Source organism: Nelumbo nucifera, chromosome 5, assembly GCF_055504915.1.
Source record: "Nelumbo nucifera cultivar China Antique chromosome 5, China Antique-T2T, whole genome shotgun sequence".
NCBI lineage: Eukaryota > Viridiplantae > Streptophyta > Magnoliopsida > Proteales > Nelumbonaceae > Nelumbo > Nelumbo nucifera.
This window is the reverse complement of record NC_142653.1, coordinates 3767705-3793248: the sequence shown is the minus strand read 5'-3', so window position 1 is coordinate 3793248 and position 25544 is coordinate 3767705. Positions and strand designations below refer to the sequence as shown.

The 25544-nt window shown below is 37.2% G+C and overlaps 1 protein-coding gene across 1 annotated transcript; it reads left to right on the top strand.

Annotated features, from left to right (window-relative positions):
* The first annotated feature begins 16692 nt into the window (after positions 1–16692).
* On the top strand, positions 16693–24753 carry LOC104603648 (putative cinnamyl alcohol dehydrogenase 6). Its single transcript, XM_010267726.3, has 6 exons — positions 16693–17145; positions 17349–17462; positions 17563–17790; positions 23562–23850; positions 23992–24145; positions 24278–24753. The coding sequence occupies exons 1-6, from the start codon at positions 17051–17053 to the stop codon at positions 24481–24483; spliced, it is 1086 nt and encodes a 361-aa protein (XP_010266028.1). The 5' UTR covers positions 16693–17050; the 3' UTR covers positions 24484–24753.
* Positions 24754–25544: the final 791 nt, after the last annotated feature.

Sequence of the window (25544 nt, the reverse complement as noted above, 5' to 3'; positions counted from 1 at the left end):
TATCGCTTGCTTTGCCTGGTTTGGGTCGTCCGGTCCAACCATTATTCACATAGCCTGGCCCGACCCAACACAAGCTTATCCGGGTCGATCCAAATCCGAACCAGGTCGGACCGGGTGAAGTCCATACTCGAAACCACCCTACTTGCTTTGCCCGGTTCGGATCATCGGTTCGAGTTGTATCCATACAACCTGACCTGAATCCAGCCTGGGTCAACGATGCTAGCTGACCTAGATCCTTTGGAGCCTTTGACCTAGGACCGACTCGAATCCGGCTTGGTCTGGTCCGACCGAAAGTGAACCGGTCTAATTAGGATCGGGCCCAACCGAGCTGAATCGGTCTGGTCTGACCGGTTCGAATAGTTCCAGTCGGGACCTGGTCCGGCTGGACTGGTCCAAATCTTAACGGTTCAACCACTCTTGATGTGATTAGCTCAAAGACAATCCAATTAGATAGTACAAGTTGGTCTGATCGGTTTGAATCTAAGTAGTTCGTCAAATCCGAAGCCCGAACATAGTTAAATGGCTTTAATGCTTGTGTAAAAATAATGCATGTAATGTGATTCGAACATTCACCACTTATTTTTTAGGAAGGAGTTAGTTTTTGGTTTTAAGTATATAAATATAAGATTATTGGGTTTGGGCGGGTTGCATTGGGTTAAAGCAGGTTTGGGTTGAAGCCAACCCATTTAATTTTACATAATTGGGTCATTAACGGGTTGGCGGGTTAAATGGGTTGGGTTGAAACTCAACTCAAACCAAAGCCAACCCAACCCGCCAATTGCCACCACTAGCGTGAGATCTTCGAGTGATTTAGCGGCAACAAAACAAATATAAGAACACGAGAGAGATAGAGAGACAGAGAGATTCTCTGTTTTTTTTTGTCTTAATTTTTATTAGAAATTTATTTATTTTTTGTGTGGGGAAGAAAATATAGAAAATACTTATTACCAATTCATTATTTTATTAATAAATTTTCTTAGATTTTTTTCTTTAAAAATTCTCTGTAAATTATTAAATAAATATATTTATTTTTGTTTTATAATCGTGGTCATTTGTGGGCTTAATATTGTGCTTTCATCATAGTTTGAGGGCAGAAGATGGCTCTTTTGAATCTTTAGGCTGCATTTGTTTTTGGTGGAAAATTCATTGATGTAAAACTCAATCGATGGGTTTAAAATTTTAGTGGACCATTGGAGCTTTTTTAATGTGATAGTCGATGTAAGTAATACATTGATTTTGATGTATTATAAAAGTTGACTGATGAGAAAACAAATGCGTGAAAATACAGACCGGAAGTGGAGTTTAACACTGCTCCATATTTAAATCGAAAACAAACATGTGCAAATGTAAATTGACAATGTAGTTTTACATTGATTCGCATTTACACAAAAACCAAACACAACCTTTGGTTTAATTTGGAAGGAGTATAAATACAAATGTGTTCAGTACAAATATATACAAAATATAAAGTTCTGTAGTCTACAAATTTGTATTTGTACTCCTTCCAAATACAGCCTTAGGGTCAAAAGTGAGTTTATTATTAGGGGTGCAAATCCGGCTGGGGTAGGTCAAGGTGAAGTCAACCCTAACCCAACCCCAAAACTTCGGGTTTGGTTCTGGTTAGGCTCTGATTGTCTTGTGTTGGTTCGACTTCTTCCTTTGGCCAAATGTACTTTTAAACTCTAAGAGTTCATGTTAATTGAATATTAGCATTATTTATGTGTAAAAGAACATGGCTATCATGTTCAAGAAAAAAATGCTTTTAAACTTTTTAAATAATTAAATAATCATTTAAAAGTAAAAAAATAAAATAATTGTATATTTTTATGTTTTTCTATTGCTTAGCTTTTTATTTTTTACTTAAGAAATCCCATACGGGCCACTAATAAATATAAAAAGACGAATATTAAATATACATAAATTCACAGAAACCCGGCCTAAGTTACAAGGCCTATTCACGGACTGGGCTTTAGAACCAAGTTTACACAGTTTCAAGCTCAGGTTTTAGGCCGGGCCCATTCAGAATTTGACAAAAGCTAAGGGCCTAAGCCCGATCGCGGCCCATGAACCGGTCTTGCAGCCCTTTTTCTTATACAGACGACCACTGCATGAGATGAAGGGGCTTTACTTCGCTCATCGGACAAAAGCATCCAACCTCCTGTTGATTTTCATATCTAAGCCATTAAGCCTAAAGTTGTAAAATGCAGTTGGTCGGACGCATGCTCTCCGAAGTCGGAACAGTAGAAGCCAATTATATTACCCCAGCAAAAGTGGCAACTGTCAATGTCAGGCAACTTCAACACAGAAGGAAAAACAGTTATTCCTCAAGGTTAGATTGTTATGAAGTGCACATCCGTCCAGCTAAGATTTGAGTGGATATCAAAATTAGGGTGGTCTTCTCTGCAACATCAGTGAACATTACTGAAACGATTCTTCCAAAATTGACAAAGTTGTTAGGGTTTTGTAGGCCAACGCTCACGCAATAATCACCTGTTTATCATTAAGTAATTAACTTCTCTTTCATGGAAAATAAAACGGAGGAAGAGACTTTTTGAATTTGTTCACGCATGCACTGCAGTTTGCCTACCAAATTAACAGCTAAAGCATAAATACAAATTTGGGTTATTATATATAGTTTTTTTTTTTTTTTTTTCATGGATCATTTTATTGAAAAGCCAGATACTTGTTTTTGCTGAGATGGGTTTGTGCTATGATGCGGTTATCCATTGCTATGGATTGAAGTTTACTGTTTTTGTTTGTTATTTATTCACTCACCATTTACTTGAAACTAAGAAAAAGTCCGAAAGAGAAAGTAGTACTGCCGGGCAGGTATGGAAAATAGCGCCTCAGGTGCATCAATTTGCTGAAAGATTGAATCTTCTAAATATATTTAGTGGCCCTTTTGCAATTCATGATGTTTTTTGGCCAGCTTTTTTTTCTGATTCCCTGTCGATTCTCTATGCGCGCGCAACAACAATAAGTCTAATTCTATGAACAGAATTCATGCGCAGACATTGTTGTCTATGCTGCCCAGGTTGTTACATTTGTCAAAAAGCTTGGATTCGCTAGGAATTAGATGTGAGCATTTCAAGTTTTCTCTCTACTTGAGTTTGTCTTAGCCCCGCCCTAACTGTGTCAATTTGATTGCAGGTACCCGCAGATCAACTGGTCGTAGAGTTCGTTTATGGCACAGTGTAATGTGTCAATGAAGCTGCGGGAACTCGTTGTCAGTACTCATGAGGACACAAGCCAGATCCATCAACAGTCTCCAATGCTTGGCCAGGAGCTCCACGGTTTGGTGATGGCCGACGGTTGTACGGCCGATGACATTACAGTCGTAGATCAACAAGTAAAGCCATTCTCCACCAATGGGTTTTCTCCCAACCAGTCGAATTCTTCTCGCTACCAACCATGGCTACCTCTAACAGCCTTGAGGGATAATTTGACTTTGCCGTGGGATCTAAGTGGCGATCAGGTTAGACTCTGCAGCTCTACCAAGAACTTGTTTGGGGTATCAACTTCCTTTGTCATCGGAGAACAGACCCAAGAGTGATATCTTCTTCGAAGGCCCGACACACTCAATCCTGTCAGATAAACAAGAAGCCGTTGAACATGGGCTCCATTCCAAGAGATGGTTGCACTCCAACATCTTTACCGGCCAATGGGGATAACTTATTACATCCATCGTCAATGCCAGAGTCTACCCCGAATAAGGAAGAGCTCGGGCATGACAGAGATTCCGTCAAACTGGAGTCAGGTAAAGCAGACGCTGTCTCAGATTGAAGATGAAGATGATCAGAAGGTGAAAGAGAGGCTCTTTTCCCTGATGAGTAAGGTCATTGGTTCCCCGGATTAGTAAGGTAATCCATTAATTGTCATAATTAGGCATCGATTTCCTTTTATATAAGCAGGCGAAATTCTCATTAATTTTGGATAACCTCACTCTTGGGGGCGTTCTTTTTTGGGTTTTTGAGAGGGGAAAAAGATGGTAAATGGGATTTTGGTTTTCATTGACCAAGAATCTATTTCAGATTTATGTGGGGGCCAGTTATTTCATGAGTATCATTTACCCCTCCTAGGTGGGTAAATACTTTTATGAAAGTACTTTTATAAAAGGACTTTTATGAAAGTATTTTTATGAAAGTACTTTTACGAAAACACTTTTATGGAAGCACTTTTATGAAAGTATTTTTATGAAAGCGTTTTTAATGAAGCACTTATAAAAAACTCTTTATGAAAGCACTTTTATAAAATGACTTACAAAAGCACTTTTATGGAAGTATTTTTACAAAAACACTTTTATGCAAGTACTTTTACGAAAGCATTTTTATGGAAGTACTTTTAGAAAAGTACTTTTATTAAAGAACTTTTGCGAAAGTACTTTTACAAAACATTTATGCCGAGTGGTAAACATTAAGTGTCGGAGACCTAGAATGGCGGTTTGTGAATACCAGCATGATTTTTTTTTTTTTTTTGAAGAATGGAAATGTGCAACATAAGACATTTATTAGTATGAAAAGAATTCATTTTTAGGAAAAAGTGTTTTGGGTCATAGCAATATTTTCTCAGTTGGCCTATTTTTACAGTTCTTTTCCATTTTAGAATTTCATCTTGGATAAGAATGAGAGTTGAATCAAACATGGCCTATTTTTACAGTACTTTTACGAAAGCATTTTTATAAAAGTACTTTTACAAAAAACACTTTATAAAACACTTTTATAAAAATATTTTTACAAAAAGCACTTTTATAAATGTATTTTTATGAATTTTTTTTTAAAGCGCTTTCATGAAAGTACTTTTATCAAAGTAATTTTATGAAAGCATTTTTATAAAAGTACTTACATAGGAGATAAGACACTTGTCAATCTGAAAAGAACTCATTTTTTAAGAAAAAAAGGGTTTGATTCATAACAATATTTTCTCATTAGACCCAGTTTTACCCATTCTTATCCATTTTAAAAATTTATTGTAAATAAAATAAAAGAAATGAAAATTAAACCAAACATAGCCTTAATTGGTTGAGTTTATAATTAATAAATCCATCTCTGTTGTTTTGTGCATGTATTAACACTTTTGGCCTAAAGTACACGGAGTATCTTTTTGTCCGAGGAGTTTCGAGTCCTGATCTTCTGCACCTGTAGACTGTAACAGAAGTACAGGTAGTACCTTAAGCACCAGTCACAAACCAACATGAAATTTGTCCTGACTCTATTAGGTTAATGGCTCGTCCCCAGTTCACCACTAACAAGCACCAGTAGATTCTCGGTCAGAAAAGCCTTTAATATTGGTTACAGCTCTGTACTTACTCAGAGTCAGAAATAGGGCAGCAACTTGGGCCGGGCTCAGATTAAACATTTTTAAAAGTGTAAGTGCACCTGGTTCTCGCAGGCCCAATACTGTGTAAAATTCTTCAAAATGGATACTCTGCTTCTACCCTTCTAGAGGTGCAAATCAGGTACCCAGATTGAAATCCAGGCCCATTCAAATTTTAACATAATAAACCCAAGTCCACCCAGGTTGCACCCCTACCCTACTCTTGCCAAGGGCAATAAAGTTGTCATTCTTAAATCAGTAGTGACTGACTGACGGACCATGTATTCGGTCTGTGAAAACTTATAGGTATGCAATTTTGCTTGAATCCAGGCACTAAAATGTCTTGAAGTATTGGCCCTTTTTTTTTTTTTTTTTTTCTTAAAGCCGATATACACATACCTTAATTGGTGATATAGCTGGATTTAAATATTCTCATTAACGAAAGGGTTAAATATAAAAACCTCCTTTTTATTTTTTAAAATTTAAAAAATATCTCTCTTTCGTCGATGATCATGACCAAGACAAAAAAACGTTAAAGAGATGATCAGTGCTCTTCTTTACGGTGGACCCGCCTGGGAAAGGTACTGGTGGAGGAAAGGAACGAGAGCCAAGTCAATACCAGGGCCGAGAGAATTTCCTGTGTTTGGAAGCATGAATCTTATGGCTGGCCTCGTGCACCGCCGGCTGGCAGCTGCGTGGAGGAGTGCGGAGCCAATTGGCTCATGGCTTTCTGTCTCGGAGAGACTCGTGTCATCTTCACTTGTAACTCCATGTAGCGAAAGAGATCTTGAACAGCTCGGTTTTTGCATCTTGTAAACTTTCTCTCTTTATTCGAGATAGTTTACAAGATCAGAGCCTTTAAGGCCCTTTAGGAAATCTTTCCCGTTGTTCAATCCGCAAATTTCATCTCTAATCAGGCGCTTTTCGAGGCCATTGATGGAGCAATGTTCATACACATAATTGGGCTTGGAGGTCAATGGGCATCGTTCATGCAAGAGATCGCAAGCAAGTCCAAGTCCCGTAATGTTCCTCTCTCCTCTCTTCTCTTCGAATTATTGTTGTTGTACCAGAAGAATCGTTTCCTGAGGCGAACCTGATAAAGGATCATCTCTATCAGTTCACGCATGAGCTTGGAATTTGATTTGATATTGATTTCTTGATCATTCATGTTTTTGAGGTCATATTGTTCGACTTCATCAAGTGCCTCAATGGCAAGATGAGACATCAAGTGCCTCAATGGTGAGATGAGATATCAAGCGCCGCAAAGCCGCCGTTAATCTTTCTCCAACTATTTTTTGATATCTCAATGCTTCCAACTCCATCCCAGCATTCCTCTGAGTTCTCCCAGGGATGTCACCGTAGATCATCATGTTCGTGGATGCTGATGGCTGTAGAGATACCGCGCTCGTTTCATCGGAATTTCATTGACGCGCTTGAGTTCTACACATCGGATTCGCTCCTTACGGCGTTTACTAGAGAACACCAAGATCCTTGCCTCCATTCTCATGGAGCTCTCAAGAAACCTCAGATGGCCTCTCTCGATCTCGAGATCAATAACACACATCTGTATTGGATTGCTCTTTGGCCTTGCTCTGTTCCTCTACTTATCAGAAATGCTCGCCGACCTCTGCAACGCTTACTTCGGATACTCTTCAGCTCCACTAAAACAAACGTTAGAACTAACCAACCAACAAAACACAGAGAGAAAGCTAAAAAGGAATTAACTATCTACTAGAAATTAAAGAACCAGACAAAAAAACGACACCTAAAGAGAAAAACTACTGCTAAGGCTAACCAATTAACCATCTATAGCTTAACGGATTAGAAGAACATCCCTGATTGATTGTTCTCTAGGGACCAAAGTTTGCAACAGCTTCTGAATCTAGGGATGTTTGGAAGCATGGCCGTTTTCCAAAAAAATGATGCCACATTGGATCCACATTGGATCCACACAGGCATTTCAACAAACCCCACCAATGCATGTCCCCCAACAGTGCTTACCAGTCAGCACATACATGAAAAACGGTGATGAAAATCATCTTTCCAAACAGCATAGTATTGCTCATTAACTACGTACAGAAATGTTTTTTCTTTTGTGAAAAACGGGTCTTGGAAGCATGCGAATTTTTTCTTGAAAATCAGTCCCAAAAAGCGCCCATGCTTTCAAACACCATGCTAAACGCCATTAACTGTTTGGTATGACCAAAGATTGCTGGTGCTGATTATGGCTGTTCATCGTCATCTCCCCAAAGCGGTTTACCGTTTAGTAAAAATAGGTATACAATAATTAGTACATGAATAAAATAGGTATTTTGAAAAAAATTATCATCGGTTTAACATTTTTCATATGGGTCATTGATGGAAGGGAGGTTTTTGTCGATTTTTTTTTAAAATAGAAGAGAGAATTTTGCTAAAATTAAACTATTAGGGAGGTTTTTGTATTGTACCCTTAATTAAACGTTAATAACCGTTTCAATGGGACGTTAGGTGACACGTTAAAAATTTAAAAACTCTATTTTATCCTTTTTTAGAGCGTTTCTTTCTTTCTTTGTTTTTTTTTTTTCATCCCCATCTTCTCCCTCCCTGCTGTGTTGGGTTTGTATCCTTTCTACTAATTCATGCCCTTTCTGTTTTTGTATTTTCTTGAACTGGCCATAAGCAGATATGGAGAAGCAAGAAGATAGTGGTCTTTTGTATAGAGAGAAAAAAAAAAAAATGAAAAGAAGGAATGTTAAACTGGTCCCGCAATCCCGCTTGGACTTTCCATTTTTTGAATTTGGAAAACCATATGCTGTTTCATTAAAAATGTAAAATGAAAATAATGAAAGTTCACTTGAAACTGTGAAAAATCTCTAGAGATTGATAGATTATATTCCAAAACTATTGGATTTCAAAATCCAACAACACAAATCTTTTGCATTAAAATGAAAACATAATTAATTAATCTCTAGAAATCCTATCTATCTATATATTTAAAGCATTGGAAGGGTGTGAGACAACATTTTGAGATTGACACTTATATGATTTTTGTTCTCAAAATCATTGATACGTGTTTAGGGGTGCAAGTTGGGCGGGTTGGGTCGATTTTCTGGTCAACCCAGACCCGATCTTAAAATTTGGGCTTAAGGCCCGAGTCCGAGGTCATACCTGAATTTTCCAACTCGAGCCTAGCTCGCCTTGTAATTTGATGCACTCAGGTTGGGCTTGGGCATGGGCCGAGCTCGAGTTAGTCAATGAACCTACTCTAAAATTATACATATATAAATGTATTTATACAAAATATATATATATATATATATATATATATATATTTAATTATCTATCTGGTAGTTATATTTAATTTAAATAATTAAATTAGACTTAATTTGTAATTTCTTTTATTTTGGATGGTATCCTTTTTTATATAATATACATGTGTATAAAGTTAATTAGCACTCTTTTTGAAATTAGAGTTAACTATTTTCAATTTTTAAGAATGTATGCACATATATTTGAAAAAGAAAGTTTCTTAAGGTACTAAAATATTGGATATTGTTTCTTAAAAGAACAAAATATTGTGTATTAAACTAAAAGAGTTTTAGTCTATAAAGACTTGGGCTGTGTTTGGTTCCATGCGCATTTATTGAAAAAACGCCCACATCAGTACCACATAGGCATTGGCGTTTATTGCAGATGAAGCAAAATGAAATAACTGTTGGTTTCACTTTTATCAAATAAATGGTAGACAATGAAAACACTTTAATTTTTGCGCATTGGGCATTTGGGGAAACATCAAATTTTTGTTTCCCCCAATTAGGGGTAGATTCGAGTTGAGCCGAGCCGAATAGTACGAGGCTCGAGCTTAAGCTCGGTTCAAGCTAGAACCTTGAGCTTGAGCTCGGCTCAAGTAAAAAATTCATAAGCTCAAGCTCAATTTTGAGAAAAAATATTTTATAAAAATAAAAAGTTATATATAACAATATTTTTTATTTGATATTTAAAAAATTAAGAATTATAATATTTTTATTATCGTGAAAAGCTCGGCTCGTTGCCACCCCTACCCCCAATGCCCCAATGTTTTTTGAAACCAAATGCTGATGTGGTACACTTTAATGGGTATTAATATGAGGTGGAGATTAAAAAGTGTTTAAAGTTAAGCCCAACATAACAACAAAAACAGGCAACATTTAAACCTTAAAGTGAAAAAGTATAAATAAATGTTTAAAGTGAAAAAGTAAAAATAAACGGCCAATCCATTAACGCACATGTAACCAAACACATACTTGATAGAGTTTAACCACCTTGCACTAAGTGTCGTTGCAACTAAGGACACATTTGATAACGCTGAATCTGCCACTTATCTCTGAAAAACTTATTTTTCAGAGGTAATAAGCGTTTGGGGTCATGTCTTAAAAGTTTATTTGAATGCCACTTTCAGATCTTAAACTTTAAGACCTAGGCTAGGCATTGAACGCGGTCAGATGCGTTTCAGACCTGGCTGAAAGTCTAAAATATCCTTCATATTTTTAATAATGACAAATTATGCCCTTCATATTTCAGATCTATTGCCATCGAACGAGAAGGGAGATGACGATGGAGAACTTGAAGAAACCCTATGATGGAGATGCCACCGGAAAGAAAATCTCTCTCAAATCCCATTCTTCCCTCCCTCTCTCTTTCTCTCGAAGAAATCCTTACGGTGGCTTCGATCTCCGCCTCTGTTCAAATTTCTCTGATGCAATAAATCCTTCCGGTCCTTCACGATCATTTCTATTCAAGTTTCTCTGGTATAGAGAAAAAAATCGTCAATCTCCGCCTCTGTTGGCATGTTCTTTGTCGTCAATCTCTGGTAGAAATTTGACTCTGATGGCCTCACTATGGACTCCAGATTGTGCAAATTGACTTCGAGTTCGTTGTCGATCTCTGATGCAAGAGGCCACGCTGTGAAATCCCACCACCACCGCTACAACACTCAATAGCAGTGGTTTACACCCTCCCTCCCTCCCCCCCCCCCTCTCTCTCTCTCTCTCTCTTTCTCCCGTCTCCATCTCTTCTCCACTCCAGACCACTGTCTTCTCCGCCCCATTTGGCTTTAAGTTTGATTCGAGTTCGCTGTCGATCTCTAATGCAAGAGGCCTCGTTGTGAAATCCCGCCACCGCCACTGCAACTCTCAGTAGTGGCAGTTAACACCCTCCCTCCCTCCCTCCCACCCTCTTTCTCTCTCTCTCCCTCTCCATCTCTTCTCCACTCCAGACCACTGTATTCTTTGCCCCATTTGCTACTCTACAACTAATGTAAGACATAATATGTACAATTAATTATTAATTATTTTAATTAATTATAAAAGATTATAATAGTTTTTAAGATGTTAATTTTCTAATTATTAAATATTTTTTAAATTGTTTCATAGACTTTATTACTATTTTTATTATTATTTTAATTCTTAATAATTTATTTTTAATTTATAAAATTTTACATACTTTCCAATTTTATTCTTATTTTAATAAATTATTTATTATTTTTTATAATTTTTATTTGTATTAATTATTAATTTAATTTTTAATAATTATTAAGTATTTAAATAGTTTTAAGATATTAATTTGCTAATTATTAAATATTTTCTCATTGCTTCATGGACTTTATTACTATTTTCGTTATTATTTTAACTTTTAATTATTTAATTTTAATTTACAAGTTTATATGTATTTTCATTTTTTTCTTATTTTAATAAATTATTTTTTTTGTTTTTACAATTTATTCATATTTTTTTATATTATTTTTGAATTTAATAAATTATTTTTATGAAATAGTGCAAATTGAATTGAGAATTATCAAATAGTTTGTTTTAGGGGTAAAATAGTAAATTCAAGAAATTTCATATCCTAAATATTCGATCCATCACAAACAACCTTTTAATATCTTTTTAACTTTTCAGACTTCAAATTTTAGATTTATCAAACACCACCTGAAAGCTGTTAGTTTTAATTTCGAGCTTTATCCATCTCCAAAGTACTGCATTAATTAATTTCTTTTTTAGCTGCTTCTGGTTTCCACGCCTTTGAGTTATGGGCCTCATATAAAAGCACTGTTTTCAAAACCAGACCAGACCGGAAAACCGGGAACCAATCACTAGACTGGTTTCATTTTTCTCCGAAACCGCTTTTTCCCTCAAAACCATTGATTTTGGTCAGCAAACTGTTGAACCGGCTGGTTAACAGTTCAAACCGTTCGAACCATTCAAACGGTTTTGACCGTTTCCCAAATTTTTAATTTTTTTTTTTAAATTTTGTTATTTTTTTGTCAGAACAGGCCAGTTGTTCAGGTCGAACAGTCGGACCATTCAAACCGGTAACCGGACCCCTGACCGGTTCGGTCACCAGTTCGTTTTTAAAAACCATGTATAAAAGAAGAAAATGATTTCATCAAGGATTAACCTCTATAGCTGATTTTAACTGCTCATGGAAACTCCGGGACCGCAACGGCATTATACTCGGTGATAATTTATATCTTGTTGTTATTTAATTTTAAGTCTCTCACACTATCCGTTTGAGATCAGATTATCTGAATTTAATAGCTGTTTAACCGGGCTGTGGGATCAATCAATTTTTCTCCCCGACAGCCACAAGTGTGAGAGATTTAGCTGTTTAATCGGGCTGTGGGATCAATCATTTTTCACCCCGACAGCCATAAGTGTTAGAGATTTAGCTGTTTAATCGGGCTGTGGGATCAATCATTTTTCTCCCAGGCAGTCATAAGTGTGAGAGATTGAGTGGTTGTTCACTATATGCACTTCATGGCTGGCATGAAGCAAAATCATTGATCCTGCGGTTAAGAAAACAAGATTTATTATTGCTTGTCCAGCGTTAGTGGAAATGAATTTGGTTTTTCTGAATGGGTTGTATGGCTAGCTAGCTAGCTGTGTAGTGGGTTATGGAACCAATGACAATACTTCAGTATAGCCATAAATGTTAAGTGAGAGATTGAGTGATTGAATAGTATAGGCCATGTTACCAAGGTCGTTTTCTTTCTTTTTTCCAAATTGTTACAAGGTGCTCATACCATAGCTTCGTGGGCTATTGGCTAAGACTTCCTTTTGGCCTTCTTTACACCATCCTACTTTACATTTGATTGGGGAAGATTTGTAATTTTATCTGCTGATTGCTGATTGGAATGGAATTAGCCTAATGGCTTTAGTTCTTCCCTTAATTCAAACAATATTGAAAATGTATATATTAAAACATATGCTGAAAATTAATACTTGTTTGGCTTGCATATCACAGCCTCCCCAGGCTTGGCTTTGCTTTGCTACCCACAAGTATGCTATCGACTTTGCAGTCGTACATCAGGAACATCTCCTGATATGACAATCATGTACAACACAAGATATGCATTGGCACAACTTTTAAGTGAAAATATAATTAATAAATATTTAAATAATTTTTATTTATTATTTATTTTTAGAAGTTATAAAAAATAAATAAACATTATATAATATATTCAAAAAATTAGTTATTAAAGTCTTTGTGGATATGATAGATTATCCATACAATTATAATATATTCAATATTGTGATCAAATGATAAAATATAATTAATTAATTATTTTTTAATTCTAAAAAATATAAAAATAAAAAATATTATTAAAGAAGAAATTTCAATAGGTCAGTGGATATGATAGATAATCCATAGAATTATAATATATTCGATTGTTGTGATCAAATGATAAAAATATATATAATTATATTTTATTTTTTTATTTTGAAAATATAAAAAATAAAAAATAAATATTAAAGAAGAATTTCCAATTGCTCTATGGATATGATAGATAAATCTATAGATCTAAAACATATTTAGTCTTTATAGGCAGAGAAAAAAATTACATTTTCAAATTTTTTGTTAATTTATATTTTCCCCAAATATTTTCTTGAAATTTCCATAAATCTACTGATAACGCAAAAAAAATTTGATTTTGAATGTAAGAAATGTAGATCAACATAAATTTAAATATTCAAGAAAAAAAAGAAATAACAAGATATTATAAAAATAAAAAAAAAGTTACCTATTTTTGCCATATCTTTTCAAAATTTGAAAAATCTTAAAAAAAAAAATAACGATTCACACTTGTTTCTTGCAATTTTTTTTTTTGCAAATCTAGCACTCTAGGAATGAGGTTAGGAGCTTTAGAGTCATTTGAGGGAGAAATAAGGCTTATTTTAGGAAAAAGAATATTGCTTTCCCCTTTTTTTTTCCAGTTTTTGGTTGCATCTTTTTTGTTGATATGCTACCGATACTCCCCCGATACGATCCGGTATGGGTCTGATACGCATGAAAAAAGATGAGATGCCTGATTTCCAAGTATATCTCGTATCTGTTTTTCAAAGATACAATATGATTCGCCCCGTATTGAACGTATCATGTCAAAATTTTTAACCTTGCCTTTTGAAAATCTTTTATGCGTTTTTACCCAAATAACCGCTTAAAAGAATCACTTCCAAACAGCTTGAAAAACTTGAAAATGATAATAAGTGCAACGACCTACATTTTGTTTTTTTTTTTGATATTTTATAATTGTAGATGAGATGAAATGCATGCTTAAGTCAATATTCATAATTTCATATGGAAAATTGACGCATCGAGGTGTATGTGTCCCTTATTAATTAATGAGGACCGTTTTCCTTTGACATAACACTCAGTTAATAATGACCACAGCCAATACAGATAGATATGTACAACCATCAATCCTTTGCTAATTAATGAGAACTTTCTATTTCTTCTTTTATTTTAGGGTAAAATTCAAAAACTCCCCTGAAATTTTTGACAATTATAAAAACCTCTTCTAAAGTTTTATTTTAACAAAATCCTCCTTTAATGTTTTGAGAAATCTAACACTTACCTTCCTTTCATCAATGACTCATACGAAAAATTGTCCAAGTTATGAAACTGCCCCTCACTTAATAGTGAGGGCATCTTCAAGATATTTTTAAAATGACAAAATATGTTTTTCACTCGATTCACTCAACTTTACTAGTTTAGAATAGTAAACTAATCCATCTTTACTCACTCCACTTTACTAGTTTAGAATAGTAAACTAATCCAACTTTATTCACTCAGCTTTACTAGTTTAGAATAGTGAACTAATTCATCTTTTAGAGTAAACTTCAAACCCTAAATAGTAGAAAATATCATTTGCAGCGGCACCATCTATTTGAATATCCCATTCATCGAAGAATATCTCCGGCCAATAAGCTTGCAACAACCTTTAAAAGGGTACTTAATAGCAATGAGTTTTCAGATGAATTGGTTAGGGGTGGTTTCGAGTTGAGCCAAGCCGAATAGTATGAGGCTTGAGCTCGAGCTAGAATATTGAGCTTAAGCTCGAGTTTGATTTGAGGAAAAATATTTTATAAGAATAAAAAATTACATATAAAAATATTTTTTATTTGATATTTAGAAAATTAAGAATTATAATATATATACATATATAGGCTCAAGCTTGGCTCGCGAGCCGAGCTCTATTAAGTTTGAGCTCGGCTTAATCGAGCCTGTAAATTGGGCTCAAGCTCGAGCTCGATTGAAATTGAGTCAAGCCGAACTCGAGTAGATCGTAAATAGCTCAGCTCATTGCCACCCCTAGAACCGGTAGAAGGGTTTTGCGTGCATTTCTAAGAAGCCAAGTATTTTCTCTACTGTTTCTTCTCTCTCTCTCTCTTTATGGCCTTGAAGTCGGAAGCCATGGCCGAGTGGATGTGGATAAAGTACAAATTGGGGAGATCACAATGGCGACAACTACTCAGCCCTTTCTTATCTCTGTATTTACATATAGGGGATGAGTAAAATAGGAATTCAATCTTTTTATGGAACAGGGACTCAATGTTGGGTCTGCCCAACTGTCTCTCTATAGCCTCATTCTAACCTCTGACTCCAAGTATAGATCTCGCTCTCTGGCCCTTCCAATTTTCTTACTCTCTAACCGCTAACATTCCTATGCCCTCCAACATTTTTCTTTTCAACAATGACTACTCCTACCCTAAACCCACTAATCAAGGTACTTCTATATGCATCTCTCTCTCTCTCCTCCCAATTTACTTCATTTTCTCATTTTCCTTCTCTTCTCATCTGAGCACGTTACATCTCCTTTCCTCTCCTTAAGTATAGTCTTTATAAATCCCCAAGAGACAACTCATAAGGGAGACTATAAGAGAGATGCATGAGAAGTATTATAACACAATGGTGTTTAGAAAATTAAAAGGCTTTTTCTGTCTATCGAGATAAAAATCTGATAAAATTTGCCTCTGCGTCCTCTCGTGGGTGAATCACGAATTTTGTCTCCCTTTGTCACTCGGAGTAAGTTTGAGTGGAAAAGCCTATTGCAGCTAAGTGCTGCCTCTGTTTTTTATTCGATGAGTTTCAGGGGTCGAAAATTGAAAAAGGGGAAAGAGGACCGAAATTGATGATTCTAAGTAAAAGTTTATTTTAGTAAAATTTCATGTAAAATCATTTATTGAAGGGTAAAATGGGTATTTTAATAAAATAATCCGTAAATCAAGCATTTTCTTTATGGATTAGTGACGGAAGGGAGGTATGTATTAGGTTTTTTAAAAGTTCAGGGGAAATTTTTGATAAAGTGAAACTCGAGAAAAAAGTTGCCAATACTTGGATGGGACAAAAATACCTTTTTAATAATGGAATTTGTATGACTAAGATTGTCATTGCCTTATTTACATGGAAAATACAATAACATGGGTAAATGTACTTGACCAAATAAGTCTTTCCTAGAAAACACTTATAAGTGAATAGGGCATAAATTATAAATCTGATTTTATTGGTCATCATGTAGCAATCCAGATTTTCTACTCACTTTTTCTACTGATGCACTACCCACTATATATTGCAGCCTGCATCTCACACAATACAAGATAGTGATGTGTGACACTGCAATTCATGGCAGATAGAGTGTGGGTAGAGAATAGTGGACAGGAAATCCGGATTTGAGTCCGAGACAAGCTACTTTGTGCAAAAAAATCTAGAGCAAGTGGAACCCAAGACTACTAATCAATTACCCCTTCCAAGACTTTAGCGACTGGGACCCCATTGCATAAATACAAAGGGTTTTTACGGTCCAATCCAACCCCTAAAAATCTAGAACTCCCTAATCCACTCTAGGGGGGGCAGAATGAATCCTAATCATGGATTGATGTTAAATCTACGGATTGCAGTCGAAAAATCCCTAAATATAATATAATGGCGATTAAAATGGGTTGGCTGGTACCTTCATGTATCCATCGGGAGCAACCCAACCCACAGGTCCCACACTAATCAAAGGCTTATGTCCTGTAAGTTTTCCTTTTCACTATGTAATAAAAGTATATCTATATGAGTGTGAATTGGTCAATTAAAACAGGGAACAAAAGACTACCTGAGTTGGAATTACAAAAACTGTTTCCGCATGAAAACATGATCTGTGACTCTGTGTTCTCAAATTTACTGAAACCCACCATGTATCAGATGTGTGGAAATAAATCATGTTAAAAGGTGTTTGAACGGTTTTTTTGTTGAGACTTGGGAGGAGATCCGGACTCAGACTATATACCAACTCCGATCAGTACTCACTACTTCTTATTTGGTGGGATGGGCCAACTACTCCATCGATATTATCGATATTAATTTGTTATTGTTATTAAAAGCTGGAAGGAAGGAGACGTTGGGGCCAACTGCATCGTTCCTGATTGTTTGTGCTGCTGCTCTCTCTGTCCAAAGAATGGCTCAAACTACCCCAAACCACACTCAAACTGTCTTTGGATGGGCAGCTCACGACTCCTCTGGCAAGATAACTCCCTTTACATTCAAGCGAAGGTAATAGAAAAGAAAAAAGTAGCAATCTTTCTCTTATATGTATATTTTTTGGTTATTTCAGTTGAAAAGCTCTGTTTTTCGGTAGTCTGTTCCTCTCTCCCACACAGTCACACACGGCCATGGCCCATAGGCACATAACCAGTGCCATCATCCATCAACTCTCTGAACCGTTGTTAAACAAATTGATAAATTAAATTGTTCAGGGAAAATGGCGTTGATGACGTTACGATTGAAATCCTGTACTGCGGAATGTGCCACACTGACCTGCACCATGTGAGGAATGACTGGGGGATCACCATGTATCCTGTGGTCCCTGGGTAAATCTTTTCTCTTCTTCTCCTTTCACTATTGTTCATTTGCTCAAATCCTTTTGTCGATCAGCTGTGTTTCTAAAAAATAAAAGTTTACGGCACGCAGACATGAAATTACCGGTGTGATAACCAAGGTGGGGAGTAACGTGACGCGTTTCAAGATGGGGGACCGAGTCGGTGTGGGATGCATTGCAGCGTCGTGCCTGGATTGTGAGTTCTGCAAGGAATCTCAGGAGAATTACTGTGACAAAGTTCAGTTTGTTTATAATGGCATTTTCTGGGATGGAAGCATCACCTATGGAGGCTACTCCAAAATGCTCGTAGCACACCAAAGGTACACCACACCCGTGCACCTTCTTCTTCTTCTTCTTCTTCCCTGTTTCATGTGTTTCTAATGAATCTCATATTCTTTTTCCTTATTTGATGCGTAATTGACACCATCTCTTGAATCTGTTCTCTTCTCAAGATCTTGAGAAGAGGTAGGTTCATCTTGAGAGCACATGTGCTACGACCGTGGTCGCATGACTCCCATGATGCACTCCAATTAAAGATGGACAGTCTAGCAATTGATTTTGTAAATAAAAATAAAAATCAGTTGGCGTGGCTTGAACCGCAGTTCGCGTGTTTCATGCTTTCATTGGAGGGTCGCAAGGAGTGCTGCCATCATAGTCAGAGTAGATGTGAGAAAATATAAAGAAGTTAATGGCTTTAATTATTCTCTTAATGAGTTGTGGGGATCCATCCACTGCTTTCCACCGAAGTGTGTCCGGATCTCCTGGGCAGGAGGCAAATACTTTATTGGTAATTAATGCAGATGATATCAAAGGGTTTCTAACTCAAACAAGCGGAATGATACTGTTTATCTTCTTTCTCTACCCTGTATTCATCCAAATACCCCGGATCTGATCCCATCAGAAAGAAAGTAATCCATCAAGGTTTTGGTAAATAGAATTATCCATTCTAATAGCCAAGTAAGAACCAATCCAAACTGGCCGAGTGAAGAAAGAATTTCAAATTACAAAAACCTGATGAATTGATTGAATATAAAGGGTCTGGAACACATCAAAGCGGGCGGTGCTAAGAGGTGAAAATAGATATTAGGAGGGTTTATTGAGATAGATGGACGCTGTTGAAAAGGTAAAAGATAAGTCAGGCCCAATAACTTCTCATCCGTCGGATAAAACCGGAAGCCCGGCGGCAACGCTAACTGGGAAGTAGGGTCTCTCTCTGACGTCACCATTGGGGTGTTCTTCCTTTCCTCGAAGATTGGCTGGGTTTATCTCTGTTTCGGCAGCTAGAGGGAGGAACAAGGAGAAGCAAATTGATTATTTTAATTTCTTTTTTTCTTCTTTGAGACTCAAGCTAAGAGGGGTTCTATATAAGATTTCTAGCAGAGGAAGACGATGAACAGTATTATTGTCTTTGATATTTTAAAAAAAATACCTTATTTTGACTATTTTATAAAAATATTATTTTTTATTGATATTCTAAGCAAAAAGGTGCCCTTTGTCCAGACTGGGGAGTGATTCGATCCAGTCCCATCGGCCATCTCATCTTTTGGAAAACGCCAAAAGGGAATGTGCCTTATCTTTTGGAAAAGCCCATCACCCTCCCCCTCCCCTCAATCCCCTTCACATCTTGGCGCAGTGGGATTTGATGTCAGCTCTCCACCTTCTCCACCTCCAACGAGTTAGAGTGGCTTACTTTTGCTTACGTTTGCTTCATATTTAACCTTGTTTTTGTTTTCTCTAGTGTTTTCATTCTATCATTCACCTCGCTGGTTGAACCGTTTAAATTGTCACGAGTTAAGATTTCGGATTTGATTTAATATGAAATCTGTCATTTGCTCACGAGTTACCGATCTTCTAGGTGGGTAAATAATCTTCCTACTTAGGGAAAGCTTCCAACACTTGAATGGCATAAAAATGTCCCTTTTACTAGTAGATTTTTATGACTAAAATGGTCATTTCTTTTTTTTTTTTTACTTAGAAAATAAAACAACATGGGTAAATACACTTACCTAGGTAAATGTTTCCTTACCCGGGTAAATAACTTACCAAAAAGTGAACGGGGCTTAATGTATGTATAAACTTCTGAAGACTAACCTTGTCCTACTATTTTCATAAAAAAAAAACCTATTTTTAGATCTCAAATCACAATTTTTAGCATTTTATAAATAAAAAAATTAATTAAAAAATATGAATTAAACATAAAAATAAGATATATATATATTACATCTAAGAAATAATTATACATTTTTTATTGATAAAATACATGCTTTATACTATAGACACACATTATGTAGAAACTAGTGTGTGTGTGTATGTTATTTGATGTATAAATTAGTGTTAGGGTATATTGCATGCGTGCAAGTAAAAGGAAAAGGTAGATATGAGTTAATATTATATAATCGAATTTAGCTTTTGTGACATGCACAAAACCAACACAAGTATACGATTTTATAATAGTATAGATATTATAACATGACACTATAATATATATCAAGGTTCAAAATATCGATATGTATTGTATCGGGAGATTTTTGATACACCCCTATAGAGGGTGTTTTGGGGTCTTGACCAGTTCAGAGGGTGGACGAACTTTAAAGTTTAAACCAGCCCCTCTGAACCAGATTCGGAAAAAACTAAAAATAAAAAATAAAAAAACCTACCAATACTGCCCAGTATGCCTTTATTCGCATATCAAGCATATTGATATTTTGATCTTGATATATATTTTTTAATGTTTTATATTATATAATGTATAAAATACATTTTATACACATTATATGACATAATATAAAATATTATATATTTAATATTTTATACATAAAAGCTATTAGCTTGAAACCAAGCACGAGCCAATATCAAATGTGCAAAGCCTAGCTCAGCCTGACTCATGATCACCTCTAATTTAAGGCTGAAAGTTGAGTTGCCAAATTTGAAGAATTTTGCTGATTACATCAAGCATGCATTGGTGTTTGATGTATCAATTTTTCGTGAAGTATCAGTTTTCTAGCTAAGTACCTCGTCATTTGGTCTGTTTTCAAGTGGTCGATGACTCAGAGGCTGAAGTGGAGAACTTTTGATGGATGAGGACCTGGATGCCGGGTTAACCAGGCCGAGCTGGGGGCAGATTAGGTGCCGAGCTGGACAGGTTAGGTGCCGAACTAACAGGGCCGAGTTGGGTAGGTTAGGTACCGAACTGACTGGGTCGAGCTACATATTAGGTGACGAGCGGACCCGAGGGCCGAGCTGCATATTAGGTGACGAGCTGACCAGAGGGCCGAGCTGCCTATTAGGTGTCGAGCTGATCAAAGTGCCAAGCAGCCTATTAGGTGTCGAGTTGACCAGAGTGCTGAGCTGACCAGAGGGCCGAGTTGCATATTAGGTGACGAGTAGACTTGTTCATGGGCCGGGACGGGCTGGGCTCGGACTGGGCTTTTACTGTGTATTAACAAATTTTTTAAGGCCCGAGCCCGACCATCGGGCCTACAACTTGGGCCCGAGCCCGGCCCTCATAAAAAGCCCGAAGCCCGAGCCTGGGCCCGGGCCCGAAATTTAGCCTATACTATTACTATTATTAATGTTGAAGCGACTGAATAGAGAGAGAGAGATTGAAATTATAAAGAAAAGAATAAAAATATATATATATTAAGTTATAAATATATATTTTAATAAATATTATATTATTTATATATTTTATATAATATATAAAATACATATTATATATTTTATAAAATATATAATACTGAGTTGGGCCGGGCTGGGCTTTTTTGACAAATCCCGAGCTCGGCCCGAAACACAGTCGGGCTTACTGTGTTAGGCCCGAGGTCAGGCCCGTAGGCCTAATTATATGACCAAGCCCGGCCGGGGTGCGGGCGGGCCGTCGGGCTACCCGGCCCATGAACAGGTCTAGGGACGAGTTGACTGGGACGAGCTGGGCTAGTTAGGTGTCGAACTGACTGGGCCGAGCTGGGCAGGTTAGGTGCCGAACTGACTGGGCCGAGCTGGGCATGTTAGGTGCCGAATTGACTGGGTCGAGCTGCATATTAGGTGACGAGCTGACCAGAGGGCCGAGCTGCATATTAGGTGACGAGCTGGGCAGGTTAGGTGCCGAACTGACTGGGCTGAGCTGGATTGATTGTTGTGCTTCGTAGTTCTTTAGAGACCTGCAAGGAATCAATGTCAGAGGACTCGGGGTGGCTAACCCGGCGATGTCGCTCCGATGCTTAAGTCAGTACTCTCATGGTAGACTGCGAGCTAAAAATCATAGAGTATGAGAGATAGAATATGCTTACTTGCCCCCCCCCCCCCCCCCCCCCCCATGCGATTGGGGTTGGTGCCTTTATATAGGCATTGTTTGGCGTGGGCTTCACGCACCATATCCGAGATTTCCGAGATGTCACCTAAGTGGTCCGAGATTCCCGAAGGCAACCACCATGCACGTTGACCACCCTCCAGATCGTTCGGTACGTGGGCCAACTTCCAAGGATCATGGGAGTGTTGGGATATGCATGCTGAATTCGTCGGCGAGCACGTCTCGCAAGTCTCCAGGTCGGCGCCTGTGCCAAATCGACAGCTGAGACACCATCATCTTGGCTAAAGCAAGTTGTTGCCTAAATGGTTTTGGATGTCACTTACTTATTCCGATATACCATGTGTCACAATCTCATTGGAGAGCCAAATCCGCCTTTATTAGTGTTCAAATCCATTGAAAATTTATCCAACTCCCAACTCAACTCTACCCAAATTGCACTCTATTGGGTTGGCAAATTAGGGTTTTATTTTTTGACATCACTCACGGTCCTTGCTAAGGTCCATTTCAGAGTTGGTCTTAGTTTGGCCCCTAACCTATTTAAGAGAAAAGTAGGGATCCAGTAGGGGACATAAGATGTTAAAAACACCGAGTATTGAAAGAGGACCTTTAATAATTTAATTTTAAAAATAATTAACCATATATGTAAAAAATGAGAGTGATCCGTATGAAATCTGTGGTGAGAGGACCTTTGAACTCCCCCACTTTCCTCTTTCTAATATATATAATTTTAAATTCGAAGGATAATATGTTTTAGTGCACGCATGTGCATCGGTCCCTACTATTATAATGTTGATACTTTGCGCGGAAGGTTAGAAGACAATTAAAATTTAAAAACTTACATCCATTTCAATACGTGAAGAGACCACATCACGCTACTTACTGTTGCATCCGGGCAACTTAATTATCAAATCAAGTGAATGGATGATGCCAAGTGCCAACTACCCGGGGGCGCCCACAACGTCTCACAGCGCATCTCGCTGTATATTGGGAATATTTCTCGATAATAACATCTTCATTTTTTATATTATGATAAGAGATGTTTTCCAATACATCATAGGGATGTACTATAGGCCCCATAGAAAACGAGCAAGTTTTGTTGTTTGGTGAAAATTTTGGAAACCGAAATCAAACTTTTGGAATACCATTTATAACATAAAGCTCAACTTGAGAGATTTCTGTGTCCTTTAAAACGCAAAGCCCTCCCAAACGGAGCCTTAAAACTCAGGTTATTGTCAGTTCTTTAATAGCATATTAAACACTAACTTAGACCTTCTATTTGATTGATGTATCATGGCGTGGCATTTTTCTGATCCTAATAAAGAGTCTAACTACGTGTATTTCCAAGTTTTAATGGCACAATACATGAAAGCTTCAAACTATCACATTAAAAATGTAACATAATTTATTTAATTTTTATTTGTACAAGTATAACAGAGTGCGTTTCACTATGATGTTATTATTTTATCATTGGTTCATTTATGTTTGAATTATATATGTTATAAATCCACATCAAAATATAAATAGCTCATGATAGTTCACAAGGTCTGTGTAAGAGGGGATCGGATCTTCAGACTGTATGGTTGGACAGAATTAGAATCTCATTCACATTTCTGTTGCAATGAAATCTCATTTCAATTCTCATCTGAATCAAACAAACTATGGGAATAGATCATTAATTTCAATTCCAACTATGAATCAAATAGACCCTAAAATCTTAATTAGAGCCGATGGAGCAACGGTTATTGTTTTGGACTCTGTTAAAAGTTAACTTGAATGGGTGGGCAGGTTTGTGGTGCATGTGCCGGAAAAGCTTCCAATGGATGGTGCAGCGCCTCTACTGTGTGCGGGGATAACGGTGTTCTGCCCTATGAAAGACAATAAAATGCTGGAATCACCTGGGAAAAAACTCGGGGTGGTAGGGCTAGGGGGTCTTGGACACGTGGCTATCAAGTTTGCTAAGGCATTTGGGCTCCACGTCACCGTCATCAGCACCTCTCCCTCCAAAGAGAAGGAAGCTAAAGACCGCCTCGGTGTAGATGACTTTCTTCTCAGTACCAATTCTGAACATATGCAGGTATGTATGGACCTTTTGGTATATATGATCCATTGATCAATACTTGCAGCTGCTAGCTTTCTTTACATCAATGGTTTATCAAATAATAATCTTGAAGTCTTGTTGTACATAAATATATGCATTTACACTTTAGAATTACAGGCAGCGAGGAGGAGTCTTGATTTCATAATAGACACAGTATCAGCCAAGCATTCTTTAGGACCCATCCTAGAACTGCTTAAAGTGAACGGAACTCTAGTGATGGTTGGTGCACCAGATAAGCCCGTGGAGCTGCCTTCTTTCCCTCTCATATTCGGTAAGGATCCTGAGGTCGGCAGCTATTGAATAGTGTGTGAATACTACTGATTTAATTAATTTTGTTTGGGTTTCGTTGGTTGGTTAAGTTTGTAGGTTTAATTTGGTTGATTAGAATGACTCATGACTGCAGGCAAGAGAGTGGTGAAGGGTAGCATGATTGGTGGAATGAAAGAGACACAAGAAATGTTGGAGCTCTGTGCCAAGCACAACATCACCTGCGACGTGGAGATCGTCACTCCAGATAAGATCAACGAGGCCATGGACCGGCTTGCTCGGAATGATGTTAGATATCGATTTGTGATTGACGTTGCCGGTCGGACACCTGAAAGTCGTTGAGCACATCCAACCGGGGGCTGGATGGTGTGTGACTTTGATTGATGTTTCACATGTTTATTGCACACTACACAACACCGACCTGTGTGAGAAGAAACCAAGAAAAATAAATTAAACCCATTTATATATGTTGTTAGGAGAAACAAAGTAAAAATTGACTAAATAAGTGTGTAGTTGCACTAGAACTTTCAGTTGATGGATTGTCCTCTTTTCATGTATTAGTTTGCCGCAATGCGGGGTAAAAAGAAAAAAGAAAAACCCTTTTATAACCAATATTTTATGTCACCAGGCCAGAGCTGACTCAATTATATTTTTTAAACATTTTAAGTGGTATTACAATTATATTTTATATTAAAAATATATTAATCTTGTAGGCCTGAAACCCTGGCCAGGCCCATGATCACCTTACTGGGCTGCGTTTGTGGTCAGTATGATATAGAAGGCAGACTGAGGTTGAGTCAACGTTGTGCACCAGTCTGGGCCTGAAGTGTTGGGCCCAGTTGCAAGTCCAGAAACTTGCGGGCCAAGCTTGTCTGGACGTACGGGCCAGGATAGAAATGATCACCCCATAGCCCCTGGGGTTCAATGCAATCCTAATAATTAGCATGAGGTGACCCTAGGTCAAAACCCAGGTCTGCGATCAGCCTAGACATTGAAAATCGAAGAAGCCCAAGTTAACAAGAACCATATGCACCTCGGCACCTCCCTTCACAAGTTGGGTTTAGTGAGGTCAGTCTTGGATTGAGACAGCCCAAGTTCCTGAAATGAATGAATTTTACATATCTTAAGGTTTCATCATCACTATTTTTTGACCAAACACCCCCCTAAACCAACAAAAAAAGAAGATCCGGAATTAACAAAATATTAATTAATGCCTTGGATCTGTCACAAATCTTGTGATTAATTGTTATTCAATTAAAGGTCCATGAAGTGAAACATATGCAGACTTGCATTGTCATGCAACTTATAAATTACATTGAAGACTTGAAATTTAATGGAGTATTTGATAACTAAATAGGGTAGGCTGCGTAAATATTTTGCCATTCTGTTCTATTAAACTATGA